The sequence below is a fragment of the Aspergillus nidulans genome, chromosome III (genome assembly GCF_000011425.1).
Source record: "Aspergillus nidulans FGSC A4 chromosome III".
Lineage (NCBI taxonomy): Eukaryota > Fungi > Ascomycota > Eurotiomycetes > Eurotiales > Aspergillaceae > Aspergillus > Aspergillus nidulans.
The window spans coordinates 2,290,354-2,310,643 of record NC_066259.1 but is presented as its reverse complement, the minus strand read 5'-3'; the positions used below and the strand labels follow the sequence as shown (position 1 = coordinate 2,310,643).

General features: G+C 52.7%; 7 protein-coding genes across 7 annotated transcripts, besides 1 other annotated feature; 4 read left to right on the top strand and 3 right to left on the bottom strand.

Moving 5' to 3' along the window:
• Nucleotides 1-20,290: part of a sequence feature (contig 1.75 1..213493(-1)) that runs on past both edges of the window.
• ANIA_10548 (transcription factor domain-containing protein) lies at nt 461-4,884 on the top strand (the record flags this gene model as incomplete). Its single annotated transcript, XM_050611755.1, has 7 exons — nt 461-559; nt 635-701; nt 765-1,227; nt 1,283-1,446; nt 1,506-2,571; nt 2,662-3,275; nt 3,875-4,884. The coding sequence occupies 7 exons, from the start codon at nt 461-463 to the stop codon at nt 4,882-4,884; spliced, it is 3,483 nt and encodes a 1,160-aa protein (XP_050467743.1).
• ANIA_04351 (protein palA) lies at nt 5,013-7,882 on the bottom strand (the record flags this gene model as incomplete). Its single annotated transcript, XM_656863.2, has 6 exons — nt 5,013-5,462; nt 5,513-6,490; nt 6,536-7,430; nt 7,483-7,537; nt 7,588-7,825; nt 7,875-7,882. The coding sequence occupies 6 exons, from the start codon at nt 7,880-7,882 to the stop codon at nt 5,093-5,095; spliced, it is 2,544 nt and encodes an 847-aa protein (XP_661955.1). The 3' UTR covers nt 5,013-5,092.
• Nucleotides 8,123-9,782, bottom strand: ANIA_04352 (putative mitochondrial carrier protein; the record flags this gene model as incomplete). Its single annotated transcript, XM_656864.2, has 6 exons — nt 9,766-9,782; nt 9,238-9,709; nt 9,146-9,180; nt 9,027-9,075; nt 8,378-8,728; nt 8,123-8,329 (listed from the first exon to the last, which is right to left on the bottom strand). The coding sequence occupies exons 2-6, from the start codon at nt 9,415-9,417 to the stop codon at nt 8,123-8,125; spliced, it is 822 nt and encodes a 273-aa protein (XP_661956.1). The 5' UTR covers nt 9,418-9,709; nt 9,766-9,782.
• ANIA_04353 (putative sterol carrier protein) lies at nt 11,205-12,641 on the top strand (the record flags this gene model as incomplete). Its single annotated transcript, XM_656865.2, has 2 exons — nt 11,205-11,709; nt 11,759-12,641. Exons 1-2 carry the CDS (start codon nt 11,216-11,218, stop codon nt 12,639-12,641), a joined length of 1,377 nt encoding a protein of 458 aa, XP_661957.1. The 5' UTR covers nt 11,205-11,215.
• ANIA_04354 (uncharacterized protein) lies at nt 13,840-14,738 on the top strand (the record flags this gene model as incomplete). The annotated part of the gene is made up of 3 exons (XM_050611754.1): nt 13,840-13,977; nt 14,027-14,492; nt 14,551-14,738. The coding sequence occupies 3 exons, from the start codon at nt 13,840-13,842 to the stop codon at nt 14,655-14,657; spliced, it is 711 nt and encodes a 236-aa protein (XP_050467742.1). The 3' UTR covers nt 14,658-14,738.
• Nucleotides 15,968-17,271, bottom strand: ANIA_04355 (pyrroline-5-carboxylate reductase; the record flags this gene model as incomplete). Its single annotated transcript, XM_656867.1, has 3 exons — nt 15,968-16,092; nt 16,387-17,163; nt 17,229-17,271. 3 exons carry the CDS (start codon nt 17,269-17,271, stop codon nt 15,968-15,970), a joined length of 945 nt encoding a protein of 314 aa, XP_661959.1.
• ANIA_04356 (uncharacterized protein) lies at nt 18,003-19,192 on the top strand (the record flags this gene model as incomplete). The annotated part of the gene is made up of 4 exons (XM_656868.1): nt 18,003-18,106; nt 18,285-18,365; nt 18,672-18,756; nt 18,806-19,192. The coding sequence occupies 4 exons, from the start codon at nt 18,003-18,005 to the stop codon at nt 19,190-19,192; spliced, it is 657 nt and encodes a 218-aa protein (XP_661960.1).

The following is a 20,290-nucleotide window of genomic DNA, read 5'->3' as shown; positions in this document are numbered from 1 at the left end:
GTGACAATGCCTATATTACAGGGTAGATGCACTGAATATAGTACAGTGGACCTGACGAGTCCTGGGCCTGCCCGGACACTGGTCCGTTCTGCCTTGGGGAAAAGCCCGAGTAATTAGCCGGCGGAGCTAGCGCGCACATTGCAGAGCACCCCGGATGCCCGTTGCTTAGGACTGGATGCCACCATCCCCGCATCGGTTGCAAGTCCGGTGTTAGCCCAACTTAGCGTCTTTGGCTAGTCTGCTTCTGCTTAGTCGCGACCATTCGACCTGGACCTGGATCATTTGATGCCATCCCCCGTTGTGGGTGAGTCCGCGAGTCGATGCTGGGGTCCGGTCCGGGGCTCCACGTTTCTAATATAATGGCACCCTCCACTTCCTTTTCACCATCTCCGCTCTGTACCTTGTCGATTCTTGTCCTATTTCGTCTTTATCCTGTTCAAACCGACCGTTCTCCAGTGTTATGTCGCGTCCAACGGTCAGCATCGACCGGCTGACGCCGCGCCGAGTCACAGCTGAACCCCGCGAGTCTATGAACTGCAAGTCCTGCAGGAAACGAAAGGTGATTTCTTTTTCTGTCCCTATTCGCCTCGATCTTATCTGGGACAGTGCGGCGGCTAATGCTCGGGTCTTCCAGATCAAATGTAACCGGCTCCGTCCCAGCTGCGAAGCATGCAAGGTCTTCCAATGCCCCTGCATTTACGGTATATCCCTCTCTTCTCTAAGGCGTCTATTTTCTGTGTGAACCCTGTTAATTGAATGTGAAGACGCGGTCCCTAAAAAACGAGGCCCTAAAACAGACGTCTTGGAAGCGCTGCTCAAACGGGTCGACGGGCTGGAGAAACGGCTCCAGGATGATGGAACACATCCGCTCTCGCCTGCTTCGCCAGTGAAGCCAGATCTCCCGCTTCCTTCAAGTACTTCTATCTCACATCCTGCTTCGCATTCGCATGCTGCGCACTCCCATCCGCCTCCACACCCCCAATCCCACCCAGCGGCGTTCCCGCTCGCGCCTCCTGCGGCGTATGCCCATGGGCATCCCCATGGGCACTCGCAGGGCCACGGCCATCCTCCGCCCGGTCGCGTTCCGGATGCAATGCTGGACGCGTACTTTGCACGACTGCACGGGAAACCGTTCTTTATCTTGGACGAGACGTCGACAAGGCAGAAGCATTCAAGCGGGCAGTTGCCGGCTCCTTTGTCGATGGCTGTTTATGCACTGACGTTGCGGTGCGCATCTAATGATTTGGATTTGTGGTTGGAATGGCCCAGCTGACGGCTGTAGGTATACGACCGTGAATCCGCCTCCAGGGAGTCTGGAGTATGCCCGGCAGGCCCGGCGCATGATCGATATTGATCAGCCCTCGATCGAGAATCTTCAGACACTTCTGCTTCTATGTCAGACTTTCTACGCGTATGGATGTGGGAAGAAGGCGTATATGACGTTAGGTAATCACTCTTTTCGCACAATACCCCTACCACCGTCATCAGCTGACGAGGTCCGCCAGGAAACGCGGTTTCAATGGTCCTGGCCTTGGATCTCTACCGCGAACCGCCAGCCTCGCATCCCTCCCTCAGCCCAGAGCGCGAGACCCGCCGCCGCCTTTTCTGGTCCGTCTACGTATTGGACCGGTTCCTGACCTGCGGCTCGAAACGTCCCTGCCTCATTGCCGACCATTCCATCCTCGTTCGTCTCCCAGCGTCTCATCCCTCAGGTCAGGACCCGGGCGACATCTTCAACCCTGTCGGCCCCAACATCCCGTACTCCTCAGACCGCCGCAAAACAGCCAGTTCCGGTGCAGGTTCGGGAGCATGCTCCTCCCTTCTCGTCGACATCTCGCGCATTCTCGGCGTAACGCACCGCTACCTCGCAGCCGGTGGCGTCAAAGGCGACTCGCATTTCCCTTGGCACGCGCTCTCCAACCTTTCCAAGATCCGTCAAGAACTCGATCTCTGGGCCGCCGGCACTCACGATCTCTTCGCTTCGATTGAGGCCCTCTTCGGCCACCCCGAGAGCACACTCTTGCTCCTATCAAAACTCATCTACCATCTCGTTCACTGCCTCCTCTACCGCCCTTTCCTTCCCATCGACCTCGCTGAGCTCCGCGGCACAGGCCAGCACCAGAGTTGGCAAATCGAGGCGACCACCCTCTGCTTCAGCCACGCAAACGCCATCGCCGAGCTCGTTGAGCTCGCGCGTCACGCACCGCGCATCGAGTGGCCCGATCTGGTGGCGTACTGCCTCACTGTCGCAGGGACAGTTCATATCCACGGTGTTCATTATAATGGCCGTCGCGAGGGCGAGGTTTTTGCGTCCTCGCCGGACTTTTTGAATCGTGAAATGAGCCAGCTAGACTGGTTAGGCGGGTTTTGGTCTGGTGTCCGCCACCATCGGGATCTGTTGCGGACGCTGGAGGTTTGTCATGCAGAGCTTGTACGGTCGTTGGCGGCAAGGCCGGTGCGCTTTGCGCCAGTTTTCCATCTCGAGGACTTTCTGGATAGGTATCCGGGTCTCAGTCTTGGTGGTGGACCTGGCGTTGATGGGAGTCATGTGCGGCTTGTTGATGAGGACCAGTGAGCCTAACCCTGCCAGCCCCGTCTTCCCCTTTAGGCGGAGATGGAGAATTGGTTTGAAGAGCGTAGAGCTAATCTTCTGTTTGTCAGAATCGACCTTGACCCGCAACTCCTCTACGCATCGACATCGGTGCCAACAGCAGGACCTACACCAATCCTCCCCTCTCAACCGAACGGCATCCATCATACACACGCCCGCCACCTGTCCACCTCTTCAGCCTCAGCTTCACATTCCCTCTCCTTCACTTCCTCCACCTGGCCCGAGATTCCCACAGATCCCGAACTCCTCAACCAGTCTCCTGCAAGCGGATCCGTCGGTCCAAACGCATCAACCTTCTTCTCGCCGACCCTCGGCAGCACAACGCACTACTCCCACCTCACTTCGCACTCCCAACCCCAAACATACCTACAATCTCAAATACAATACGCAACATTCCCCTTCGAATCCACGCCAGTGCCTGTCCCTGTTCCTGTCGAGTCTCCGTCAGCAACGTCGCAATCGCAGCCGTCGTCTGCGACAGCAGGGCCGGGCTCAAGCGGAAATGGAAACGGAAATGAGGAGAAAGACCCTTTTCTGAGTCTTCTTGAGCAGATTGCTGAAAACGAACATAATCCCGGCGGGCCGAGTGAGCTAGATTTCTTTCTCGAGGGGTTGGAGACGGATGCTGGAGCTGGGGCGAATGCGGGCACGGGTGCTGCTGCAGGTGCTGGTGGAGACGAAAAGACAGCCTAACCAAGTATCCGATCAGGTTTTGCATCTTATTGCGCTGTTAGCTGGCTGCAGCGTTATCAAGAATGTAAACTGGAATGAGTATGATGGGATTGTCCACTTTGTGTTTTTTACTAGTACGATTAAGCGGGGGTTCTGATATACATATTGGGATTGGATATGGATACGGGTGTGGGTGCTAGGAAGATGGAGCAGAAATGTTCTACTATACACTTCACATACAAATCCGCTCGGTCGATTCGATACGAGCTGTAGATACATAGTTCCTGTTTGTTTTGTTTATTCGTGTTTGAGCGATTCTCTACTTACCTTATATACCCTGACGTCATGACATCTATGAACTATTTTACTTACTTTCCGACCTCCACATCATCCGACCCAGTGTATCGTGAGCTCGAATGATAACCAAGTGAGAAAACTTTGCCATGGATTCTCCAGAGATTGAGATCGGGGATATAATTCCTCTCCACCTGACCGATCAAATACCCCTCTCCTCTGCAATCCAAATCGGTACTGTATCTATCCCGTAACACAATTGCGAAGGTTAACTGAACTACTAACACAATAGACCAGCGACACGGTCCTCCTCGTCGTCCCTCCTTTCCGCTGTCCTGAAAGAAAGCAGATCTCTTCCGCGCCAAATCGATACCGATCCCACGACACCAACTCCTGATTTGCCGAGCCCAGCGCAGAAGAGGTTACTCCAGTTTGTCCGGGATGTACAGAGGCATCTTAGTCAGGAATACAAAGTTGGCTATGACGGGTTGAGAGCGGCGATGAATACGGATGGGGGCTTGTTTGGGGATAAGCTTGGAACTGGGTATAACGCTCGTGCTTCTGGATACTGTGAACAGCGAGATATGGGCCCACTCATCGATATCGACGTCGACACGCGTAGGAATATAACGGGAACAGGAACTACCAATAGCGAAGTGGAGGACATATTTACACCGGAGGTCAACTCATCTTTAGCTACAGCTGCAGCTTCAGGCTCGGGTTCCACCAGGCAAAGAAGGCGCAGCAGCGTCAGCGGCGCCCAGAAACACCTTTACAACCTTCTCTCCTTTGTCTCCTTCCTGACAAAAGAGTCCCTCCTCTTACGACCGGGTGCTGGCGAGCGCGTGGCCGTCGAAATGATCGTCGAGACGTTGGAGCACCCGGATCCGGGGAATGCGCTGAAAGGGCATGAGCTTTGGTTTGGGAGGGCGCATCATTCTGTCTTTGGGCTTGGCTCTGGTGTTGTAAGTAGCAGTGGATGGAGAGCGAATGAAACGACCGTGACAGCAATTTCGCTGTGGCTAATCATCATGGGCGAGGAATTATATGCTCGCGCACAAGCCAGCGTTCAAACTGCGAAGTCTAACGCGAAGTCGGCTTCCTTGATAGATTTGGATGACGGACCTGGGTCTGAAAATGGTGAAGGCGGGGAAGAGACTTGGCCGCAGCTGAGCGAGATAGTGATTCGGGAGTGGGAGACGTGGACGACAAGGTTGCAGTTTCTCTCTCTGAGACAGGATCTGGAAATTCAGGCGCGGGAGCAGGCGGCTGAGGCGGCTGCTGTCATGAGGAGGGTTTACTATTGAGGACGACAAGATGTAAACAACTTTGTATAATCGGTATTAAAGGCATGGCAAATGATTCTTTTGCGTCTGTAGTAGACAATGGCCCTTGAATAGGCACGCATACGTGTCTCTTATCAAGTGTGAGGATATGTGCGTGTATGTATGCAAGTATGTACTGGTCTAACACCATTAGTTACATCAAAGCATATGTTTAGTAGCGTATTAAGGTTCATGAGAACTTCATCCCCTTCGACGGATCCCACGTTTGCTGAGACTGCTGGGCCGTCGTACCCCCCGGCCCAAAGCGTATTCCCATTTCAGGGGACCACATCCCTGGCGTCACTTGCGGAACGCTGCGTGTTGGCTGGGGCGCTGTTAGAGGTGTCCGCAGGGGTTGCGGTTGCGGTTGTGGTTGTGACTGTGGTGGGATTGCCTGCGACGGAGGTTGAGGTTGGGGTTTGACTGGATTAAAATGTGTCGGCGCTGGAACTGACGCCGCGGCAGAGACTGAAACTGGGGCTGAAACTACCGTTTGCTGGGGTGGTTGCCTGATAGGCGAGATATTCAGGGATGCCATTGCGGCGACGCTGGATATGTCCCTATATCGCATTAGACGGTTATAAAAAAAAAGGTGGGGGGGAAGACGCACTGCTCAAGCTGACTAGCCTCCATACGCCTCTTATGCACAAACGCCTTGACATCATCCCTGAACCGCCCCACGATCTTCGCGAGATCATTATAGAACTTCCGTCCGACTTCGATATTTGAAATGATCTCCTTATACTTCAGGTACCCGTTCTCCAGCTCCTGGAGCGCCTTCTCACGCTCCTTTGTAGAAGCATCACCCGTATGGGCGCGCGTAAACGCACGATTCGCGTCCCGCACCTGCGCGACGATCTGATCCTGATCGTGCATCTCCTGCGCAACCATATCTAGATCGACGTCGTAATCGCGCAGTCGTGATTCAAAGAGGTCCTCGAATTGACTAGCCTGGATAGCCTGCATTGGGAACTCGCGCTCTAAACGTGCTGCCTCGCGGACAAGTGCAGAACTGATGTCGTCCGCGCGCGCTTTGTCCTTGACGGCCTGAGCCTTGCGCTTTCGCCGGCTTTCGAGTCGATTTACTTCGCTGATGCAGCTGCGGAGCCGACTCACCTCGCGTTCGACTTCAGGCGGTATCGTTGCGCGTCGACTACTTGGGACAAAAGCCTCAAGGTCGCGATTCGTGCCGGTCAAAACGCGAAAGACAGCTTCCGAGTCGTGCAGTTTCTGCTCAACCAGGTTGTCACTGCTCTGCGCTGAGGTGAAGTAGCCGTCGATTTCCCGGGCGGTGGTGTAGAGTTTAGGAGCGGCGGCTTCAGAGGCCTCGCGCGTCCAGCGGTCGGTGCCAAATTTCCGGCGCGAAGCGTCGTCCTCAGCTTTTTCAGCGGCGAGGAGTTCCACGCCTTCGGTATAGACGGCGCGGTCGTTGGATTTGACTTTGGCGATGTCGAGAAGGGACTTGCGGAGGCGGTTGAGGCCGTCTTGTTGACGCATTTCTTCGGCATGGGCGACCAGTGATGGCGGCAGGCCCAGGGGCTTCTCAAGGGCTTGCAGCGAGCCGGGGAGATTGAGCGATGATAGTAGACTGGCCTGTTAGCATAAATAGAGAATGTAAAAGGATGTGACATACTCGCGTAGCTTGTCCGTCATGTTCTCCAATTCGCCGATAATCCGCTCATTGACAAGACGGTCTCTCCTGTCCGAGTAAATGCTCGCCGCAATGTGCACGGCATACGGGACGAGCTTCGAAAAGAGCGGCTGTCCCAACGGCCCTTTTTCCCCCAGCATCGAGATTGCGTCCGTGACCTGCGACGGCGCCTTAGCCGCAACCATACACGCCCGATCAATAAGCTTGAGCTCCGACTTGGGCGGCACGGGGTTGAGATAAATCATATCGTTGTCCTTCTCGGCGCGCTTCAAATCCTCCGTTACTCTATTCTTTAACCCCTGCAAATCACCCAGCACCGTGCGATTGATCCACCGGCTCTCTTTGAGCGCTTCATTCACACAAGCCACAGCGTCCCGTAACCGTGCCACCTCCTCTCCATACTTGCGCTTCTCCAGGCAATCCAGCGACTGGCGATACTGCGCTGCAGCTGCAAAATGATGCTGTTTCGCCGTCATATGGTGGATCCATTCGGGGCTGATCGCATTCGACTTGACGGCGTGATCGCACGCATCGCCATAAAAGTCCGACACTTGGCCCGCGAGTCGTGCAATTGATGCATCCTTTAGCCCATCCATCACGGCCTTCTGCCAGAAACATTCCTGAGCTTGTGCGAGGAGCAGCTCTTCCAGGCTTCGGAGGGTCATCTCGTCCATGTCTTCCGGCGGGGCGGAGCGCATGTCAGGGACGATGTCTGTTCGGAGGTGTGCTAGGATACCGGCTGCCTGGCAGAAATAGTTGCATGCTTGCTTGAGACCGTCGGTTGTTGTGCGGTTTACGGCGAAGGCGAGCTGGGAGTAGAGTGCGGCGAGGTTGAAGATGACGTTTGCCAGCTCGAAGCGGATGTTATCCTGTGAGACTGTCGTACATTAGCCAACATCCTAGCAGATTCGCTGTGAGAAACGTCGTACCTGGCCGACTTGTGTTGAACCCAAAAGCAGGATACCAGGGGAACTCGACCCCGACCTACGACCGTCAACTCAGCCCGGAATATCTATGATATTATTGATACGTACATCAACTGGAAACTTTCCCCCAAGCCATTTCAGTTGCGCGGCGTAAGTAACCAGCCGGCTGATTCCGCTGACATGTGGTTCCTGCACGTTTATGGCCTCATTTCGTAACCGATCGATAATGAGCAAGTCATCTGCAAACATGTCAGGGCGCTGGTCATATTTGGTGGAAATGTATTGGGTCAAGGCGGTCGAGAGGGAGACAGTGTGCGAGCGGCGGAAGGGAATCTGGAGGATATTTCTGTTTCTGTCAATAGGTGATATTTTTGCAAAGTACTGGACGTACGTACGAGGCCATTTTGGCAATGCGCGGTGTTGCGCTTGGATGGAGCGATTGTTGTTGACGGGATGCTAAAAACTGTCCCGCCGACGACCCCACGGCAACGTAGGCGGGCAAATGACGTGGTAGTGCCTTAGGCAGCTATCTGTATTTACTACTTCGGAAAAAATTATAATCAATGTGCATTTAACAGGTCGTTATTTATTGCTATGTTCAGATAATACAATACTCCTGGACTCCAGTCGATGGGACCGATAATCATCGGTCTAGCTCGTTGATGCGCATCTTAATATATTCGAAGATGCTGAGCAGAATCATGTTATTTACTCCAGTGCGGATCAGAATAATCGACAGACCCTTATACATGCTTGATCGTGCCACCGCAGCGGAAGCCTCGCCGACTTCCTTCGATTTGCCTAAAAGCACACTTTGCGCGCGCGTTTTGCGAGTATCGAGGGGGTAAGTCTGCGACTGTCAGTACGGTAATAGCTAGCTGGGGTTGTCTAGACGTACGCAGAACCACGGCACAGTACTGCAGATTGCTCCAGCAATCATGGGGGCACCGAACGGAGACTTGTCCGGTCCCAGCTCTCTGGCAGCAACCTGCTTGACTGTCTCATAGACTGCAAAGTACAGGCCAGATCCAACTGTGTCGCGCATTGCATGGAGGCCGAATCCAGTATACAGGCCTTTAAATCCATACCGCTGTATGATTTGCCGGATCGCCTCAATGGTCCCGAGACGCGGCTTGTGGCGCAACGAGGGATCTCTCACGGCATTCGGGGATGCTTGGGCGCGGTTCGATACGAGAACAGAGGTCTGGACCACATTTTTGGCCAGTTCAAACGGACCTAGACCATTAGCCTAGAACTGCCAGACCAAGAGACATGCGTACAGGCAAGAGGAGAGGTTACTACTCCGGCAAAGCATCCTGCGGTGATAAAGGTGAAAGTCGTCGAGAGGGTGGGAACGCTGCCCGGTCGGTTATAGAGCTCTAAAGGGGACTGGCCCGTCATGCGCTCAAAAAAATCGGATATTCGGTGTTTGGCAGAATTGTAGGTGGTAAAATTCACTACCCGGACCGCCGTGACGCTGGCAAGAGGTGGTAGAGCACCTGGACCTTGTCAGCCTCTCCTGGAAAAAAACAGCCAACCCGACATACCAGCAACAAAGCCACGGGGTCCTTCGGTCCGCCAGAGGTATCGGATACACTGGAAGACATTTTGGAAGTTGTGCCTGATCAAGTCAGCGGCGCTTCGTTACCAGACCGGAGGAACGCACGTTTGCATGCGAGTTTTAACATTTTCAAGAGGAGTCTACGCCGTCAGCAGTATTAGCAGTATTCCCAGTATCTCGACTTTGCGCGGACTTACCACAGCTAAAGTAGCGCAGACCGTGGAAGTGCCGGAGGCCACCTGAGTTTTGTACTTCTTGAGCAGTCTGTTGCGAGTAGATTCATCCATAGTCCAGCTGTTTCCCGACGGCATTATCGCAGGTGATGGTTGTGAGGGTGGGACAAAGGGCGCATGTTCCGAGTGTTTGTTGTCAGTCATCCCGGTAGGCTTCCCATTGGGGGCATAAATGTGTTTCTTGGTTGCTTAGTCGTTGTATCTTCAAAGTGAGTCAATTCACTCTCGGCAAGCAGGCTGGGGAACCCTATGGAACGCAAACTGGTCTCTCAAGGTGTGAGCAGACCGTTCAGCGTCCCACAATTGTCCATGAAGCAGCCTTTGTCCAGTGCAGCTCTTCTTGTCTTCTGTGAAAGAAGATCAAAGCAAGCTAGTGGGTCAAGCGGGTATGGTATGAGGTATGTATAGATCGAACTCGGACGGTAGTCGGAGGGAGCTGGATGAGCAGAGATCAGTTCACGAGGCAATGTGGTTTTGCAAAAGAATACGTACAGCCAGGTCACCGCGCCGGTACAGCCCAAGTTCAATGAAAAGAAGAGAGAACGGGGAGGAGGAGCGAACTCTTGAGCTCGTCGCCAGAATTGGGCGGCTTGGGCGACCCACCTAAAGTAAGTAAACCACTCAGCAGCAGGCGTCTATCCTCTAGTCCCAATCAGGCTTAGAGGCCCAGTGACGTCTTGGTGAAGCATTCGTCCAACTTGGAGCTTGGAATTAATACGTCGATATTAAAACCGAATACGGGAACGGCGCGTGGCTGTCTGGGCTTCCCAAGGACCCGGCAACCTATCCCTTTTTACCCATACCCTCTTCACCTCATGAATTTTCTACGCGAACCGTGTTCGTAGTGGGAGCAGCGATCTCGCACCAAAGTGCGCTAACCCGAAGTAGTCTAAGTGGCAAGTGCCGGGATCGGACTAAACCACTCCGTGGGCTAGAGTTTACCCCGCCAAATCCTTCGTCTGAAGAGTTGATGCTTGCCAAGCGGGCGAATGAGATTCGTTGCATTTGCTTGAATATGGGAATATCTCTAATTGATATAGACTGCGGTGCCAGCAGCGTGCTACCACACAGGGTTGGGCTGGGTATCGCCTAAAAAATGGATACTGACCAATAGCGCTGATCTGGCCAGATGTGCAGGTAATTGCCTGATTGGGACGAGCTGGTTCCGCATGTGAAAGTGCCAGGTCTGCTGGATTATTGACAAATGATAGAGAGAGGTCGACCACGGATCCAGATTCAAGCCGTAATGGCCACAGAATGGTGTCGTAGCCGACCATATCTTGGAAGGGAATAGATAAGATTAACGCCGAGGTCAAATACTGTAGAACCAGTGTCCATGCCATCCATCCAGCACGACTCTGGACCGCGGGAACGCCCGTCGAGTGTTGTCCACTGCCGAGAACCTCCAAGACATCAGCTTTCCAGGAATTATCAGCTTTCCGGTCCGAAGTTTGTCCAGTAATCGAATCTAAGGTCAAAGGCTGAGATAACTACCTGACTCCTGAGTGCCGACCATCGCGTAGAATTGATCCGTTGGTCCTCGGGCCCTCAACCGGCTCTAGCCACAATGGATGCTCTTATTAAGTTCACATGGCGATATCAGCACTTCGTTTGTTTCAGCGGTAAATATGGCCGTCGTTGACCGTACCGCGTCCGAACCGGCTCAGCAAAGGCGGGCCTTGAGTGAAAGACATCCAGAGGCAGGAGACCTGAAGTTCGCAGCCTCTTGTCATATGATTGCGCTAACCGCTTTTGTCCGCTATATCCTCGGGACCTCGGCCACGGCCACGGCCACGGCATCCCCGCAAACTTGGTCTCCGCAACAAAGCCACTACCGTATCATCCACATGTCCTGTTGAACTATACATAAAGCTGGCCTTCTCCTCTCTTTGGAGCTGATCGTAGCGTTTGATCAATCCATAATTTATCGTCAACCGTCAGTATGGGCAAAAAAGCAGCTTCTCCCGCCTACGTCCTCGGCGTGGGCATGACCAAGTTCATCAAGCCTCGAGGCAAGGTCGACTACAACGAGCTTGGTTTCGAGGCCGGTGTCAAGGCTCTGTTGGACGCTCACATCAACTACGACGATGTCGAGCAGGGCGTTGCCTGCTACGTCTACGGTGACAGCACCTGCGGGCAGCGTGTCTTCTACCAGTTTGGCCTCACCCAGATCCCGATCTACAATGTAAACAACAACTGCTCGACTGGGTCGACAGGTCTCGCTATGGCCCGCACCCTCGTGTCTCACGGCGCCGCCGACTGTGTTATGGTCGTTGGTTTCGAAAAAATGAGCCCGGGATCGCTGCAGTCGGTATACAACGACCGGGCCAACCCCACTGGTCTTTTCGGTATGATGATGGCCGAGACTCGCGGTGTAACCAACGCACCTGGTGCTGCGCAGATGTTCGGTAACGCTGGTCGTGAATACATGGAGAAGTAAGCAGCTTCTAGCCCATAGTTTCTGACAGAGAAACTGACTGGTTAGGTACGGCGCCAAAGCCGAGCACTTTGCGGAGATTGCCCGCATCAACCACGAGCACTCGAAGCGCAACCCATACTCCCAGTTCCAGGACGAATACACGCTTGAGCAGGTTATGAAGGCTCCGATGATCCATGAGCCTCTTACCAAGCTGCAGTGCTGCCCCACCTCTGACGGAGCCGCTGCCGCCATCATCGTCTCGCAGGCTTTCCTGGATGCCCGCCCTCACCTCAAGGACCAGGCTATCCTGATTGCCGGTCAGCAGCTCGCCACTGACAACACCACGTTGTACAACAGAAGCTCGATCGACCTTATGGGATTCGGCATGTCCCGCGCCGCCTGCCGTGCTGCCGTCGCCGAGGCCGGTGTCAACATCAAGAACATCAAGGTGTGCGAGCTGCATGACTGTTTCTCTGCCAACGAGATGATCACAATCGACGCGCTCGAGCTCTCGGAACCAGGGAAGGCTCACGAGATGGTCGCCAAGGGTGACATCACATACGGCGGCAAGATGGTTATCAACCCATCCGGCGGTCTCATCTCCAAAGGCCACCCGCTCGGCGCCACCGGTCTGGCACAGTGTACAGAACTGGTCTGGCACTTGCGTGGCTGGGCCAACAACCGCTTGGTCGAGGGAACCGACGCCGCCCTGCAGCACAATCTGGGACTGGGCGGTGCCGTCGTTGTCACGGTGTACAAGCGTGCTGATGGTAAGGTCGCCAAGCCGGTATCTTCGGCGGATGTCGCGAAGATCAATGGTCTCGGTTACAACCCTGCGGTCGAGGCCAAGGGCTTCACAGCTGAGCAGGCCAAGAAGGTCCTCAGCAAGACGGCGTCGGACGCGTGGGCGTTGGCGGATACTCAGGAGAAGGTCATTGCTCGTTTTTAGTTCGATTATGTTGAATATTAATGTATATACCTTATGACTGTACAATTCAGCGATCGTTAAGACTCTCGAGGTGCGTCCAGTAGCAGTTGCGGAGAACTTGGAGACCTATTTCATAGCTCTCGGCTCGGGTAAAGATTCGACCGAGTAGCAAGAGTGATGACTAATCGACCTGCCACAACAAAATTCCGGCGACAAATTCTTTTCCCTCTTTTCTCACATACATATTCAGGTCTCCAACATACCCTTGTTGATGGACAGCTCTATTCTGTTGACAAATTATAGAAAGGGACCGAGAGTGAGCTGCCCATTCTAATCCTGACGCCTGCCACCCACGCGAGGTTGTTAGGTTCGCTTTTGAGCACACACAACCGCAAATTCAGCCATGATTTACATGCCACTATACTTGTCTTCCTGTGTGAAGTTCGTATTCGAATCACTATCAAGGTCATGGAATGACTACTCAGTTTCAGACCGCAGGGAGTGAAAGGGATTGATGTTTCCTTGTCCTGCCCTGCCGTTCGCCTCACGATCGCCTCGTTCTTTCGACTAACCCACAACAGCTATATATTAACTTCCAGCTGGTAATACTTCCGCAGCGAATGGCACCTTCGAAGTCTTGTCCATCAAACCCATGATAGTCGAGGTCAAATGTCGTGCCGATAGTAAGCGGAAGTTGAACTTGTTCTTCTCTCCACCCCTCCCTCGTGTTGCGGCCGCTGTCAAAATTGAGTGGCGCGGTTCGTGTCAATCAGAAGGAGCTACATTCTTGCAGTCAAAAGTCTAGCGATAGGCTCTAGGTATGTAGTGTAGTTGCGCAATTACCTACTTTCTTGGAATGTTACTTTGTGCCTGAGCTTCAAGGTCTCCGCGTAGGCTTGTCGTATCCCTTGCATGGGCGTGTAGCCACCTGTCCGCCATCTCCTGACTCTCCAGCCACCAACCAGGCACCCAGGGACAGGAGCAGGACCCTGGATACCTACTGTTCGCTGATGGATCAAATTCCCGGGCGAGGCACCGCGAGCAGAGCGTACGTGGCAGGAATGTCCATCCATAGCGGTCGAAGCTTGCTTGCTTGTTGACAGGTATAAATCACCGATGCGCTGTCTAGGCCTTCTGTTCTGTACTGCTCCCACCTCATCAGCCAGCAATCTATCAAGCGTATCCTCTTTCTCCCAACTACCAAAACACACCCATCGCCATGAAGCTCTCCCTCGCCGTCGCCCTACCCCTCGCCCTCGTCGCCGTCGCGGCTCCAACACCCCTCAAGCTCAAGCGCGATGATGGCGACTCTCCCTCTGCAGACGTGGCATCCAAGATCGCGTACGGTTCACTCAAGGTAAGCTCATCGTTCCCCTTCAGCCGTGAACACTTTCTAATTTTGCAAGTCCGCCGCCCAGATGATGGACTTGTACAGTGTCGAAGAAGATGACAAGGATGAAGCCAAGGCTAGAGGAAACGCTAACACCAACGTCCCGGATTATGGCAACAATATGCCCATTAACATGACCCCCAACACGGTCGCGACGTTCCCCGGTGCCGACGGAAAGCCTGCGTCCGGTGCTGAGACGAAGGGCAATCAGCATTCGGCACCAACCGGGGCTGAAAAGGAACATGCCGCTGCGTCCCCTTCGGTCTCTGCTGCGGCAACACCTTCGTCCGCGGGCCCATCATTTACTGCCGGAAAACCCAGTGCCGGAGAGGGCGAGCATGTGGAAAACAAGCAGGAGCAGGGCTCTACGCCTGCTGCGTCACCGTCTCCCTCAGCCAGTGCACCCGCGGCACCCAAGAAGCAGAGCATGCTCGAAAATCTGCCGCTTGTTGGCGGTTTAGGCGGTATAGTGGGTGGTCTTGGTGTGTAGACGGGCTGGATTTGCTCAAGACGGGACTGATGCGCTTCGGCGCAGTGGAGTTGGATTCGGACCTCTTCCCGTTCTTACCTGTCTTTGGGCCTGTTTGTTTACCTGCTGGCTTAGGTCGATGGGATTGTCCGTACTGGTACGCTGGCCGGTTAGCTAGTTATGGTTGCCATCACGGGTGTTAGGCAGAACCCAGTCGGTTAGTAGTCAGAGTACGAATTTATCATGACTTGATGTGTATCAATCGATCATCTAAGAAACAACCCTAGGTCTCTGTAGTCTTATCACGATCGCATTTATTTAGTGCACAGGCTATATAGCTCTTTAGAGCAACTCCAATATTCCTTGAGGCGTACATGAACGACTCTTTCCGCCTTCAAAGTAGGAATCTAGCATCACTCCCATAAGTAACCCCTAACCTTCCTCACCAGGCTCAGGCCTGCGCCTCTCTACTTCTTGGTGCAACCCTAACGCAAACGTCTGTCTCCAATTCTCCGTTCAGACTGTATCTTAAGCTCATTTCATGCCACGCAGCTCCAGCCTCCACACTTCAAACAGAGCCAGCCAGCATCTGTCCATATGCCCCAAGGGAGATAAAAAAGAGTTACAGGTACAGTTACCACAGAGGAGCATCCGCAAAAACTCGCTCTGTATTTGAGCACGAGATCAGATAAGTCAGGCCATTTATCAGCGTTATGTGGTGCTCTGCTCCGAGAGTAATAGGATCACAAGATGCAGCAGGGTCGGGTAGATAGCCGGAGGGGAAGAAGGGTACAAGCCGTGGGACTTATGCATGAGACCCATTGGGCCGGCGGAATCGTAACGCCGGCACCAAGCTTCTTGATAGCAGCGTAGACGAGGACAGGTCTCTTGTCGGATACAGGAAAATGTAGACGAAATAGTGACATCGACAAAATCTCAATTATGATCGTAGGCATTAGATGCATTATACCCAGGGCAAGAATCAGGGTTTCCGTGAAGTATGGTTGCTGTCTGAGCCGACAACATAGGGCAACAGCCGTCACCTGACATTGTCTACTCGTCCCCTTTTCCAGCAACAAACGCTGCGCCATAAGACTACTAGTGCACGTCTACGCAAATTTGCGCTCTAAAATGTTTAGAAGTCTCAGCCAGCCTTGTTGCCGGCTCTCACGCCCGTGCTGCCTGTCCACCCGACTTATTGGGGCGAAGAGACTTCTCTTATCGGAAGAGTGAGCGAAATTGTACGCCGAGAGATCAAAGGGTTACAAGAAACATGAGACGCAGAGAGAGAGAGTTAGAGAAAGGTGTTGATTACGCTCCGGCAGGGTATGTCATTTGAATGGATTACGGATGGCCCTTGAGAATCGACGTTTTTTAAACAGATATACGTCAACGTCAACGACTAATCGACTCCGGGACAGGTATGTCTAGATGTATTCGCTCGGCCCCCTCTCCTTGGAGCATCCATGGAAAAAGACAGAGGGAAAGTCATGACGGATCAATCACGGCCCCTCTCTTTTTGATACGCCCGCCTCGGACTGTAAACCCTCTTGTTTTGCCTATCCCCAAATCCAGCATTTTATGGCGTGCCCTTGGTTCTTGCACAGTCCCCGCTATAGTTCAGTAGCATTATACCCTTGTAGTTGTTATAGAGCTTGGGGTGTCACTGAGCAGGAATGGATTGTCCGGGCCAGTACTCTCTATCATGCGCCGCCAACCAGGAAGGCACGTAAGGGGGCTGCAGCGCCTTGTGGATCAATATTCGCCTACGTTTTCTCTGCGCCATATCTCGACTCAGTCATATCCATGCTCTATTTTCAACTCCACTCCCACAGCGGGGAACTACTCCCTCCCCTGTAATCTCTTTAGATGTCCGGTCCCTGCTATCACGCTCTCTGCAAACGCACTCCTCACACCACCCCTCTCCACAGCCAAAAGTCCCTGAATTGTACAGCCCCGCGGCGACGAAATACTCTCCCTTAGTACAGCCGGATGGTATCCTTCTCTTAAGAGCTTTGCCAGACCCAAGAGACACTGCGCCGTCATCTCGGACGCGTCCGCTCTCTTCATCCCCTCCGCCACACACCCGTCTAAGATCCCGTCGACGGCAACAGAGACCGTCGCGATCGAGGCCATGAGCATAGTACCGCAGTCGAAAAGGTCAGAGCTAAGAAATGAAGTTTGTCCAATCTGTGAGAAGATCCAGGTGATGAGGTCTTTTTGGTCGTTGGATGGAGATGGAGTAGGCAGTTCGATCACCGTCATGGATTCGCGCACGCTAGCAGCAACATTTGGAATTGCGCGGACGATAACAGCCTTTTTAGACGGGGAATTTTCTGTCTGGTTCTGGCTTATCCCCTCAGACAGAACATCGATCGTCTTGCCTGCAATAATACTGATCACTAACTTTCCAGCTAGTGCATCCGCAAGCTCCTCCTCTGCTAACATTGCATCGACGAGGTACGGCTTGCATCCCAAAATGATGACGTCTGCCTCTTCCGCAGCGGCAGTGTTCTTGTCTGCAAAAAAGCTAGCAGTTAGTGGGGAGCCGTGGTCTCTGAACCGGGCGTCCAGTTTTTCGGCAGAGGACTGGGTTTTTGTGCAGGCTAATATGCGCGAAAATGGACTTGATACGACTTTAGAGGCGTCAAGAATACCACTGAGGATTGCGGAGCCCATATTGCCTGTTCGTAGACGTTAGTTGCTGCATAGTTACTGGGCGGGTGAGGAGAAAAGTAGAGGAATGTACCGCAGCCGATAAAGGCTAGGGTTAGGTCAGAGCTGGAGGCCATGATGAAGAGACTGGCGTATTCGAGGACCCAAGATATCCAAATAACACCAATCGTTAATCTTACGGATGTGAATAAATAGAGATATTACCAACTTGGTGTCTCATAGGAGCTAATGAGTCAATCTGAACCCCGCATGACTAATCTCTTATCTGTTTTCGGACGGTCTTCCGAGCTCTATAACTCTAGGGCATACTGATCTGGAGGAGGGCGGCAGAGCCACTAGATTTAACCTGAAACTCATAAACTAAAGGAAAGACATCGCATACCTCTAAGCGAGTAGGTTGCTGTGACCATCAAATGAGACCCCTGAAATGTTCACCAACATTCCGCTAATTATCGGACTAAATTTGCCATTACCTTCTTTACAACATTAGCAAGAACCATAAAAGAGTCGTCAGCGTTGTCTTGTATATCTTTGTAAAGTAAGACGAGCAGATGAAGATCTCACTGCCTCACCAACTGTACCATAGAATAGTAACCTGTACTTGAGCGGAACTACTATTTCGTTTATTTTCAAAAGATTAGGCTTCTCGAGTGTAGGTCTGTGGCATCGCGTAGTTGAACAGGGAATATAGCCAAGGCAATTGAAATCTAACTCAAGTCAAATCCTGCTCTTTAGCTATAGCCTCGATTTCCTGATCTTCTAGCTGCCTTCTCTTCACAGACGCTCGGCCAGGGTCCGTCAGTTTATTAAGTATCAGGGGTTGGATTGCGCTCACTGCGGACTCATCATGGCTCAGGGCTCATCCGTCATACTAGCCCTAGTCCCACTGGTACCCGGACAGTATAAGCTTGATGCTCGGCATAGTGTTGTGGGCAACGCTACCAATTTAACGTAGCTGTACTCCCATCGGAAACAAAGGAAACAGAAATAATGGAACTCTCGTGTCATAGGCCTTGTCGGTATCAATACTTCAGTCAAGAAGTGGAATGTAATTGGTCTTTTGTGCTGATTTACTGGGTCATTATGCCGCACAAGACCTGTAGTAGTCGCGTACTGTGTACGGGTTTAGGCGCGATGCGAGGATGTGCGGCGAGGAAGGCGCAGGCAGTGGCGAGACCGGTACAGGTGGAAAGACCAAGATGATAGCGTAGTAAGCGATCGGTCAAGTCTCAAATGGAGTGCTGCGGTGTATGCGGGGGGCGACCTCGGCAGTTAAGCACAGTCGGTTCACCATGACATCAAGTTAGGGCCGCAAATGTCGGCCCCCCTAACCGAGATCTTGATATGGATTTGTCAGAACCAGCTGCGTTAGAGAAGAATATGCAGAACCCCGATCTCGAACCGTGACTCTCATCATATATTCTCCTCCTCATGCCCTGTACTGTTGACGGTCTTAAAAGACCGAGCCTGTGGCTGATTACCCAGTAAGCTCCCAAACTGATCGAACAGAAACTAGCAGCCACCAGATCCCTATTCCCGGCAAACTAAGGTCATTGCCAGATGCTAGTATCAGAATGAGCTCTTCTATAGCAGTGGATAAAGTAAAAAGCTATAAGATTATCCAAGACGTCGGCAACTTTAAAATGATAGAATCCACCCAGGCACCCTTCAAGCACTGCAACTCGCCCCATTGAAGTCACAGAATCCCCGTTTCCAGACTGGGAGTATGGACAGGGCGTCCTGGACGGAGTAAGCCGGTTCAACTTCCATACCGAAATTGATCCCTACGCCTCAACCAGGGAGACAGTCAGCAACTACCGTTTTCTCATCTCAGCTATCACACCGCGGCCAATCGAGTTTGTCAGCACTGTTTCCGCGTCATTAGCGAAATATTGGGAGGTTGTCGAGAATCTGGCTCCATTCAGCTACTTCCAGCTAGTCGACCATGATCCGCCCATGCTAATTCTGGGCTTCTCGGGCCGACCTGGGCGGGAGAAAGATACGTTTCGGAATCTCAAAGAGACAGGAGATGTGTGATTAACAACGTCTCTGAGAATATGATTGAGGCTGTGAATGCGATCTCCCTCGATGCGCTGTATGGTATATCGGAATGGGAGATCTCTGGTCTAACAAAGGCTCCAGCTTGACTGTACGTCCGGTTCGAGTGAGAGAGTCTGTCTTCTCGATAGAAGAAGTTATCGATATCAAACAATTCGTAGCCCGCCAGGAGGGAATGAATGGGAGTGGAGTGGTGCTGATCAAGGCGACAAGATTCTAGTCAAGAAGGGCGTTGCAAATGAAGACCTCAGCCACATTGAGCTGGAGAATCTGAGGCCCATTGCGCAGCTGGGTGATATTTTATATGGAAGGATCACATCTACATTCGGGAGGCCGCGGACAAGGTGGGCAGAGGAGGTGGAGAAAACTCCTGTACTGTAGGGAGTTGGAGGAGCCATATTGGGATGGCGGCAGTGGTTTGATTAATTAGAATCTCTCCTGTAGGCAAGTCCCTGGGTTAGAAAGAATAGACTGGTCATATCAATGTCAGAATAGCTTCTGACTCTCTTCCGATTTCACCTCATTGGCCTGGGTGTGTAGTTGCATTATCGAGCCCAATCAGCCCAGAATGACTGAGTACAGCATTTTCATTGTACGTCTCTTCACAATGTCGAATGCACCCCTCTAAGGATCACTGAAGGCTGACAGCACCAAATGCATCATACCTATCTACAACGGCTCTACATCCTCTCACAAGCCCAGCACCGAGAATCATGGCGGGAATCCTGCAACATACTGCATATTCATTACCCTTTGAACGTCCAACTGATCCGCTAGGTCAAACAATGCCTGCGGCTCGAGTCCAACCGTCGCGCGATAGTGAATATATCACAGTCGAGCTCTTAGTCTGGGCCAGGCGTCACACTTTTCAGCCTGCTACTCCCCGCAACAGTCCCGGCAATTGCCATATCAAGGCTCTCGCTACCACCTTCTCTCTCCAACAAAAGAGTCCCAATTCGCATTATCAAGTGTAAGAGGCCTCACAGCCCTCCACAAACACTCCAATTCAACTTTCCCTAACGGCGCTGCAAGGTTCACCTTCCTGGAGAGTACATCATACGAATCAGCATTCTCAAG